The 10,586-nt window shown below is 35.6% G+C and overlaps 3 protein-coding genes across 6 annotated transcripts; 1 reads left to right on the forward strand and 2 right to left on the reverse strand.

Annotated features, from left to right (window-relative positions):
- Positions 1 to 118: 118 nt before the first annotated feature.
- On the forward strand, positions 119 to 5,844 carry LOC118056256 (pentatricopeptide repeat-containing protein At1g55630). Of its 3 annotated transcripts, none has more exons than XM_035068411.2 (2): positions 119 to 2,033; positions 3,631 to 5,844. In XM_035068411.2, the coding sequence occupies exon 1, from the start codon at positions 584 to 586 to the stop codon at positions 2,024 to 2,026; it is 1,443 nt and encodes a 480-aa protein (XP_034924302.1). In that variant the 5' UTR covers positions 119 to 583; the 3' UTR covers positions 2,027 to 2,033; positions 3,631 to 5,844. The 3 variants fall into 3 exon arrangements, 1 of the variants encoding a protein (XP_034924302.1); XR_004688784.2 differs by having other exon boundaries at positions 120 to 3,378; XR_004688785.2 differs by having other exon boundaries at positions 120 to 2,151.
- LOC118056257 (heavy metal-associated isoprenylated plant protein 39) lies at positions 5,370 to 6,269 on the reverse strand. Of its 2 annotated transcripts, none has more exons than XM_035068413.2 (3): positions 6,141 to 6,269; positions 5,966 to 6,047; positions 5,370 to 5,843 (listed from the first exon to the last, which is right to left on the reverse strand). In XM_035068413.2, exons 1-3 carry the CDS (start codon positions 6,147 to 6,149, stop codon positions 5,599 to 5,601), a joined length of 336 nt encoding a protein of 111 aa, XP_034924304.1. In that variant the 5' UTR covers positions 6,150 to 6,269; the 3' UTR covers positions 5,370 to 5,598. The 2 variants fall into 2 exon arrangements, with proteins under 2 accessions (XP_034924304.1, XP_034924305.1); XM_035068414.2 differs by having other exon boundaries at positions 5,966 to 6,044; positions 6,141 to 6,253.
- Positions 6,270 to 8,964: 2,695 nt separating this feature from the next.
- Positions 8,965 to 10,209, reverse strand: LOC118056258 (heavy metal-associated isoprenylated plant protein 31). Its single transcript, XM_035068415.2, has 3 exons — positions 10,056 to 10,209; positions 9,873 to 9,954; positions 8,965 to 9,485 (listed from the first exon to the last, which is right to left on the reverse strand). Exons 1-3 carry the CDS (start codon positions 10,059 to 10,061, stop codon positions 9,154 to 9,156), a joined length of 420 nt encoding a protein of 139 aa, XP_034924306.1. The 5' UTR covers positions 10,062 to 10,209; the 3' UTR covers positions 8,965 to 9,153.
- Between the last annotated feature and the right edge of the window lie 377 nt (positions 10,210 to 10,586).

Here is a 10,586-nt window from a genome sequence, read left to right on the forward strand (position 1 = left end):
GGCCCTAACAGTGAGTTCCTCCTTTCTATAGTGCTATGCCTCTCTTGGGCCTTGTCCTTACACTCAAACGCCAACCAGTCTAAACCCGTCCACTTCCCTGGCCTTCTATGGTTAGTTTCCTGAAGAGACATGTTTTTCTACGAAAAACTTTTGATTGCAGTGCTTAATGCCCTCGCATTTGGGGTTTTTGTTTTGTTCACTGCAGTCCTTTCCCTTCCCTTTACAAAAATATAAACACCTTGCTGAAGGACTATAAGCACCTTAAAAGACTTATGCTTAATCTTTTCAACAAATAGGTTTGAACCAGGTGAGTCCCCAGCTTTTTCTCATTCTCTTATGTCTTTTTTGGGGCCATCTCGATTGAATTTGCCTTGCAGTTCCTCTGTTCAATGAGCATTTGCTGTAAATGTAAAACCCTTATTTCGTTCAATTGAGTTGTTTCTGTTTGATGGGTATTTCTCAATTTTATTGTGGAAAAAGTTTCAAACTCAATCAGGTGGAAAGTTTCAATCTTTTGGTTGGTTTCTTGGATTTGTTGAGTGTTGTAAAGCTGGTGAGATAATGGGTCTAATAAGGTCAAACAATGAACTCGGTAGCTTTATTTGGTATGAGGGTAGTTCATAAATTCTTGTGCTTTCCTTCCATTTCGAGGAGGTTATGTGATTATAGTTTTGATGGTGGTGATAATAATGATAATGGGTTTCAATATGTTGAAGAACCCTTGAAGAGAATGTATAAAAGTTCAGGTTCTGATTCTTTTCAGAGTGAAAGTTGTGTTGAGGAGGAACATTTCTCAGTTAGGCGTAGTTATGTTGAGTGCACAAGGATTGATGCTGACAGAGTTCTTGATATTCTACGACGAGATGGGCCTGGATTTGATGCGAAAAGGGCTTTAAGTGAGTTAGAGATAAAGGTTTCGTGGCTTCTTGTGAGGGAAGTTTTTACTGGAATTTTGAGGAACATAAATGAGGAGAACAAAACCAGGTGTGCGAAATTGGGTTTTAAGTTTTTCATGTGGTCTGATCAGCAGGGAAATTACAAGCACACGGGGAATTCATACCATTTGTTAATGAAGATATTTGCAGAGTGCGAGGAGTTTAGGGCGATGTGGAAACTAGCTGATGAGATGGTTGAGAAGGGGTTTCACACTACAGCACAGACGTTCAATATACTAATTTGTACTTGCGGTGAGGCTGGTTTGGCTATGAATGTTGTGGAAAGGTTCATTAGGTCAAAAACATTCAATTTTAGGCCTTACAAGAACTCCTACAATGCGATTCTGCATTCACTACTGGTTCTGCATCAGTACAAGTTGATTGAGTGGGTATATCAGCATATGTTGGAGGAGCGTCATTCCCCGGATGTTCTCACTTATAATGTTATTTTGTATGCAAAATGTAGGTTGGGGAAGGCACCTGAGTTTCATAGATTACTTGATGAAATGCTTAGTTGTGGAATTTTTCCAGATTTTCACACCTATAACATCCTTCTACATGTTTATGGAAAGACAAACAATCCAGTTGCTGCACTTGATCTCTTGAATGCTATGAAGGAAGCGAGTATTGATCCTACTGTTCTTCATTACACTACATTGATAGATGGACTGGGTCGGGCTGGAAATTTACTTGGCTGCCAGTATTTTTTTGATGAAATGATAAAAGCTGGATGCATACCAGATGTTGTCTGTTACACAGTAATGATCACAGGATATATAATGAATGGTGAGCTTGAAAAGGCACGAGAAATGTTTGAAGACATGATAGTCAACGGCCAATTACCAAATGTATTTACGTATAATTCTATGATTCGTGGGCTTTGTATGGCTGGGAAGTTTGAGGAAGCATGTTCCATGCTCAAAGAAATGGAATCCAGAGGCTGCAATCCTAATTTTCATGTGTACAGAACCTTGGTAAGAAATTTGCGGAATGCTGGAAAGCTTTCGGAAGCTCACGAAGTGATAAAGCAGATGATAGAGAAAAGCCAATACAGCCATCTAGTGACCAAGATCAAAAGATATAAGAGATGATGCAATGGTACATGCTGTACCTTATTTAATTTTCAATTGTAACTTCATGGGAAGATTCTCAATGATTCAGCTCAATTGATGCCTTGTACCTGATTCCAGTATTATTTTTCATGGAAATTAGTAGGGTAAAGTATGCATATCTTTTCTCCCTGGTCGCATTTACTCTTGAGATAGAATAGAAGGCTTGGTTTTCCTTTATATTTCTTATGTGAAGTTAGTTTTGAAAAACTTCTCTGGATCATCAGCTTCTTGTGATGCTTCTGCCTATCTGAAATTTGCTGTGTTCTAGTAGTATTGATATAATGATTTCTAAGTTTTCAATTCATTTATGTGCATCTTACCATTATGATGATGCTACATGATTTTTTTGTTAACCCTCATTTCTACCAGGAGCTGGTGATGATAATTTCTTTTGGCACTCAAGCTATCTTTTGAAACTGATATCATTATCTCAATCATTGATCATTTTGTAAATGGCCTTTTTGATAAGGAAACACCATAAGAATATGGATCTTGGAAGTTTTAAAGAATAAGATTGGATGCTAATCAGACCGGCTAGCAGGTTGACCTTGAACCTGGTTAACTCAGGATTTAAACCGGTTTGAGTTGAAAAAAAAAAAAAAAAAAAACCTGGGTTGATTAGTGACTTCCAAGATCTATGGGTTTAGTGTTCTGTAAACTACCGTGACCTTCCAGTATTGTATTAAATTACTTTACCCTTTATTTACTTGTATGTTTGAAAGTTTATATTTTGATTCCCCTTCTACCTTCATCTCAGAAGTTATATTGTTTATGGATCGATGTGTAATTCTTCCCCGCATTTAGTTTGTGATCAGTATTTGAAAATTCCAAGTGTTAGCATTTTGGCTATTTTGAGGTTAAGATTTCAGGAGTTTGGTGTTTCAAGGGAGGATTCTGAGTAGGTGTCGTGGAATAGGGTTCGATGAGGGTAAAAGTGAAGGCTGTGGCCGTGCCATTGAAGTTGGTGATGCAGGTGTGCCACTGGTTACGCAGGTGGGGCTAATGGATTGGTAGAGGAAAATAATGTAATTGTGGCAGCAGTTGTTTCAATGTCAGTGCCGCTAATAACGGTGCGGTATTAAGGTGCCAATGGACCAGTTGCTCATATCTAGTGATGGCGCTCACAACAGTGGCACATCAGAAGCAATGTAAATCCTTGTCAATGTTTACTGGAATTAAGATCTTTTTGTGAAAAGAACAGTGACTTTCGGACTTGGAGAATGGAACTGCAAAAATACTGAACTTTAAACTTCAATACGGTCTATGGGAAGAAAGTTGATTCAAGAAAGAAAAGTGTGGCTGGTGCATTTGACGAGAATTGAGGTTTCTTGGTAAGAGCAATTTCTTAAATTATCAAAAGATGGTGACAATTCCATGTATGAAAATTCCGTTAGCCACTGTTTTCCACCGACTTGAGTTGGTTATAGACAACTGTGCTTGATTTAATAACCATGTTACTGGTTTACTTGCATTTCTTTGCTAATTTTGCTGTTTATTTTTTCTGGATGGTTCATTGCTTCATTTATATCTATTTTCTTCAAATAACTCTTATCAGTTTTCTAACCTTATTTTCTTTTATGCAGAACCGCTCCTTGTTTGAACCACCTCTGAAGGTATTAAACTAAGAAGAAGAATTCGAGCTTATGCAGAATTTGCAAATAGCTTCATGTTGGTCGTCATGGTTGAGCTCAGAAGCTTTTCCCTTTTGTCATTCTTCTCTCCTAACCTCAAGAATTTTCCTTTGAAGGCCAAATACCTTTTATAGACTGTTATTCTTGGGACTTCTATTCTGCTACTTATTCACTGTGCCTCTGTGCTATCCACTATCCCATGATAACCTTCTGCCATGTTCCAGTTGTCTGAGCGTGACATCTGATCGGGAACTTCATATTTGTGAGCTACACTGAAAGATGGAGACATCAGGAAAACTTGCCGCAACTTTCCTGCATTGGATTGATTTTGGAACACGACACTAATTATTTCTTTTGAGATTTTTGTCACCACTGTCCACAAGTTGCAACAGACCAGCTGCGCTTCACGAATCTGTTCTTCCTTGTAAAGCTAGTCCATCTGCTGGGCCAATTTGGCAGACTATCGGAGTTTTACCCTTGTACTGATCATTAACCATGTTCCAGCCACGCTGACGTGTAAGAGTTTTGGCAGCCGCCCAAATGACAATTATGTTTCTTGGCTGCTCGTATTATCATCTTTTCTCAAAGAGCATGCCGTAGCCAATTGAGAAGGTGAAAATGATTTGCATAGCAAGACAAAACAGGCCAAATCATGGTGCTAAATAATTGTGGAGGATGAGTTTGATTCCTTTATCCCCGGTTAGTATTATATCTAGGTAGCTTTTGGTATCTTTGACATCATTGAAATTAAACGGGGCAGAACAGGCCTCTCAAAACTCTTACGAGGTTTCGACTTGTATATCCTAGCAATTCTATACGGGTATCATTGCCTTCCTTCACGTAGTTGCTGTTGTGATGTTATAAGATGAGATGAGGAATCTGGAATTCGCAGGTACTTTTGTGTGTTGAGGCATTCAAAATCTAGCTGGCCAAGGCTTTCTGTGCCTACCTAATTTTAAAGGCCTAAGCATTGTTTCCTGTCAACTAGCGTGCTGAATGACGAAGCAGCCCACTAAACATTATAATTAGGAGCCTAGCAAGACAAAAACAGATTCTGTTCTTGCTTTTTTAATTTGATAATGAAAATGGCTCTAGATTGGTGCCATAAATCCCATTTCATGAATCCAGCAAATGGTCTCTCGGTGCATCAACTGTTTCATGCTTTCTTTATCTAATCTTCTTTTTTCAGATCTTCGAACCCATCCACGAATTGTTCATGGTAAAGTGACCTCATTGATGTCACCCTCTTGCATTCTCCCTCGTAATCTTTGAAAGAAAGAATGGTGAATACTCTACCTCTTTTTTGACCTTCGAAGAAATGATGCAATTTGCCTGTCCTTTTGTTAACTTTTTTTTCCGGCGAAGGAATCTTAATGGCACATGCAGTGCAGAAGGTATTTTGGATGGACAATGACACTTCAACTCATAGGAAGAGGAAGCTCGTTTGACCGAACTTTGTCCTCCATTACACAGAACCAGCGAGATTTCCTCAATTACATGTAGAAAGAAGATCCCAAATTACATTAGCTTAATCAACACTGCTAATATCGAAGGAAGGTTGTTAAAATGATGCATAGGATTAGCATCCAAAAGGGCTAAAATAATAGGATAATGTAAAGAGAGAAAAACCCTTCTGCTTGGCTCTAGCCAGTAATTAAGTGCTACACAATTCAGCAAGTGAAGACATGGTATGAAAAACAAGCAAGCAAACTATTTCCTTGTGCAATTCAAAGCTCCACTTTTGTACATGGGTTCTTGAGATATATGGATTCTAGAAGGGTTCTTTTTCCTGGGCAAAGCTTCTCTCTCAAAAACTTATTACAATATGTATTTAGGTCTGTTTAGAATAATTAAGCTTATAACTCAAGGCAAGAAGGAGGAGGAAGAGAGGAAGGGGTGAATAATTCTTGGTTTAATTGATTACTTCTTCTCCTCCTCTTTCTTTTCTTCCTTATTTTCTTCCTTCTTTTCTTCCGTCTTCTCCTCTTTCTTCTCCTCTTTTTTCTCTTCTTTCTTCTCTTCCTTCTTCTCTTCTTTAGCAGGCCCAACTGAAACTATGTCCACTTTCCCTACTTTCTTCAGCTTTTTCACCACTGCCACTGGATCCATCAGACCTATCACCGTTAGCTTCTGATCTTTGAGATCCACTGCTATGGAATCAACTCCTGTTTATGTACAAGAATGGAGCACAAAGTGACCAACAAAAACTTGCCAAGTACATCTTTCATTTATCTCAGCAGCTCCAAAGAACAACTACACGAAGAAAAGAAAAAAAAAAAAAAAATACCAAAAATATCAGCAGTGGCTTCTATTGCTTTCTTCTTTGTCTTATCATCAGTCATGGTCAAGACCCTTAACACCACCTTCTTCTGCGGAGAAATTAACAAGAGTACTTGTGAAGAAATAAAAAGGAAGAAATCAATGCCAATAGAACATGGAAATAAAGAAGAGCAGGAGGGTACCTGAGCCATTAGAAGAGAGGGTAGAGGAAGGGAAGAGAAGTCCAAGTGCTTGATAAATTTGTGGTGGGCTTTATATATCTATACACAAAGGGGTTTGAAGATGTGAGGTGGTGGCGGTGGTGGATTTCATGCAAATAGATGTATGTGTTGTGGATCCATGTCACTTTTTTGACAAAAATGAAATGAAATTTAGCAAGTTGGAGACAATTGATTGATTGGACTGTCACTATTTCTTCTTTTTTATCCATTCTTCATAGAAATATTCTCTCTTGTTTGGTAATTGATAAAGATGTAATTTAGAACTTTGATACAAACAGTGTTTACAAATGTTAAAAATTATATTAGTATATTAAAATCATAAAAATAATAATTAAATAAAACATATTTTTGACAATTAGAACTCCAAAAGACACCGGGAGGGCATGTCGGCGTCGGCGGGGGTAAAAAGGAAGGACGGAGGCTTTTCCTTCCCAATGTATAGACAACTTGAAGGTTGTGACCAAATTGCTCTCTCTGTCATAATTAATTTACCCTTTCGGTCTTGAAGATTCCCTTCCTTGCAAAAAGTTGAAAAGAAAGATTGTCGACCCCTCCCTCCATTGAAGGCTAGAAAAGGAGCAGCCCTTTTTTCTTCTTTTGAACCTGGAAAAGTCTCACCTTTTCGGGTAACAATTGAAGTACTTTAGTATCATTAATTATATTGAAGACGATAAAGTTTTGAATTTCACGGAAACTTTTACGGTTACTAGAGAATATCTTTTTTTTTTTTTAAAAAAAATAATAATAAATAAAGAAGAAAAAATATAAAATACATTACAGTGATAAGAATATTTTTATTAACGTTTAGATTGATATTTTGTTTTTTTAATTGAAATGATATATTTTAATTTCAGAGCATTTTAGTATATTGTTTTGCATATGCTAAATAGGTGGCATTTGCTATGTTACGGGCTGAGTTAGATTTTTTTTAACATAAAAAATATTAAACCAATGATAGCTCAAGTTAATTTGGGTTAACTTAACTAATACGTGACCTAGTAAATGAGATCAGGAATAAATCCGTAAAAAAAAACAAAAAAAAACTTAAGGCCCAATGCCTAATGTCAAATAATAAAACAAAAAACAAATCAACTTTTAAAAATTAGCATTAAAGAAAAAAACTAGGGTCAACTCGAGTTAATTTGACTAACCAATCACCTACAATATGAGATCGGAGTAAAAAAGTCAGACTTTTAAAAGAAGGACCTATAAAAAAATTTGAAATTTAATAAAAAAATTCATTAAAAAAAACTCAAGTTAACTTGAGTTAACTCAATGAATTCGTAAAGCTCAAGAGCTAATAATCTAATGCCTAATGATAAAACTGAAGAAAAAAGCAATTTTTTAAAAAAAGATCGAGAGAAATAAACTTAAGTCAACCCATATTAACTCGACTAACCACTACCAACTATGTGAGATGGTGATAAAAATAATTTGACTTTTAAAAGAAGAAATTAGCAAAAAAGACTAGAGCTAACTTATATTCAGGATAACCCCATAAAAAAAAAAAACAAAAAAATTACAAAGTTCAAGGGTCAATAATATGATGCCAAAGGAAGAAATTGTAAAAATAGCATCAAAAAAAAAAAATCTAAGTCAACACGAATTAACCTAACATATCCATTAAACTAATGAAGTTCAAGGTCCAAAAACTAAAATATCAAATGATGAATTTGAAAAAAAAAATCAATTTATAATAAAAGACAAAAAAATGAACTTAGATCGAATGCGAGTCATGAGATCAAACAATAAGGACCAAATATGATATAATAACCAAATGAGAGAAAATAATTAGGAAATAAATTGAAAAACAAAATAAATTAAGAAAAGAATAAAAAATAATAATCAAAAGAATAAGTACCCAAATCAAATTAAAAAAATAAAATAAAATAAGATATTAAGGGACAAAATTCAAAGAAGATAAATAAAAAAAGGACAAGAAAATAGCAATGAAAAAAGAGGACCAAAACTAGATAGAAAAAAATAAATGCAATAAAATGATCATGGATGAAATTAAAAAACTAATAATATTAATAAAAAAAAGATAAAACAATCAAAAGAATGATAAACAGATAACAACATATAATTTAACTCCTATAATAATATTGATGGAAATACAAACTTGAGCAGATAATTTTTTTTAGATGGGTTATCTTTAATTTATAGGTCAGGAGAGAGAGAAAAAAAACAATGAAAAAAAGCATGTCAAAGGTCAATTGTGCTTTTGCCACAAGCTGGTGTTATATCGTTGAAAAGAGAGCGATGCATCAATCCTAACACCACCTGGTAATTAGATAAACTCACACACGTCACCTTAATAGTGCATGAACCGTCACAAGTTGACGTTTATGTTGCATGCGTCAATAATTTTTTCTTAATAATATTTAATCTTTTAAAATGACTAAATAGTCTAGAGATCAACTAAAAAGTAACGAAAAAAAAGTAAAAACCAAAAATACCCTTGAAATCATGCATATATTGTTTTTTCAAGGGCAATCTTTGAAAATTTAATGGTTATAATTTGCTATAATGATATAATCATATTTTTATTGTGCAAATAATGATATAAAAAAACAAAAACAAAAACAAAAAAGCCTTTAAACCAAAGAGCTCTTGAATGTTTGTTGCTTTAATAATCCATATGAGTTTGATGCCTTAATAATAATCAATGTGAATAGTATAGTCACCTAATTGAATTGAATTAGAAATAAATCTCCACAATACTAAATTTATTTCACTTGTTATAATATATAAAAGCACACGAACTTATTGCTAGGGATAAGGATGATGGCATCTCAATTCCTTAATTTTAAGAGCAAACTTTCACAAGGGAACATTATGTGAATAGACAGCAGTCCTCTTCTTTAAATTCAAGTACTTAAACAAAACTCAAATGAAATCAATACAACAATCCTCTTAAAAAACAAGGAAAGAAATACATGAAAAGGAAAAAAAAATAATAATTAAATCAGCATCACATGATGGTGCAAGCATGAGGATTGTCATCGCTGAAAAGGGAAGCCACAGCCTCATCAGATGCAACAGCGAGTGAATAGACAGCAGGGGTGTGGAAAAAGGTGTGGACACCATTAGTGCTAGCAACATTCTTGTATGTGTCATAGTAATGGTTGGCAATGTAGGTTGGATACTTGTAAAAAGAGGCAAAATGAGAGTATCCGGGGAATGGCCATGGCTCTGCTGCTTTCCCTGCTCGTTTAATTGCTTTGATCACCTTCTTCTCCTCCAATGCATAGCCTCTAACAGTAATCTTTTGCACTTCCATCTCTACTTCTACCTCTTCTGCTCCTGATACGTACACATGAGAAAGATCAGATAGAGAGCTACCAATCAGCATACACCAAGCATTCTGAATCTCATACAGACTTTCATTTGGCCGAAACAACTATATCCAACATGTTCTCGTTTATTTAGGATCTGAGAAATTGGGCTGTGAGATGAGACTAAACTATTTGTTTTCCCGTTTCCAGTCTCGTGTAAAAAAATCAAACACTATCTCAATTCTGTACTCCAAAGTTTGCCCCTGCAAAACATATATACGAGGGCGCCCTCGACCACCTTTGAAGTGAAATACTCAAGAAAGGGAAGGCATAGAATCGACAATGGCAACATGACATAGCCTGGACCATTGGCAATATAATCGTCACCTTTTGTACAAAATGCAGGCCTACCTACCTTTTAGCTTGAGGAGAGCTTTCTTTAGCTTCGAAGCACAGCCCTGACAATCTAAGTTTGGAACTCTTACCTCCACCATCAGCTGCAATACCAACATGTAAGAATATCAATGTACATACTTATGAAACAAATCAATGTATGCATGTACATGTGCTTGCGAGAGAGAGAGAGAGAGAGACTTACAGACATGGTTGATGAAGTTAAGAATTTGGTGACTTCGACGCAGGAGTGTGGAAGCTAGGGCTAGTTAAGGAGAAGGATGGGAAGCAGCAGCTTCTTGGCTTTTGAAATTTGAAAGCATGCAATCAGATTGTTCACGCGTGGATTAGGAAAGCGTGAGAGCCCCTTTTATGCTCTTTTCTTGAGGGCACGCTAGCTCGCTGTGAAATGATCACATGCTCAAATCTAGGACAAGAAAACATTTGCCAGTTCTATGTAGGACCTTTCACATGACTTTTGCTCTAGTTCTTGATGATTCATATTGATTTTGTTATGGATTCTTTAAATATTAGCGGTGCCCACTTTATAAAAGGCCATCATCTATAATTGGCCAGCTATCTATTTTCTCTTACCTTGTTAAAAATAAAAACTATATATATTTTCTCTTTAATTTCCATCAATTCTTTTTCGTTTAATTGTTTTTTTAAGCTCACCATCTTCTCAACTTAGGTGTTCATAATACATGCCTTAATTTGCGATGTACCTCAAATTAAT

The sequence above is a fragment of the Populus alba genome, chromosome 15 (genome assembly GCF_005239225.2).
Source record: "Populus alba chromosome 15, ASM523922v2, whole genome shotgun sequence".
In the NCBI taxonomy this organism is placed as follows: Eukaryota; Viridiplantae; Streptophyta; class Magnoliopsida; order Malpighiales; family Salicaceae; genus Populus; species Populus alba.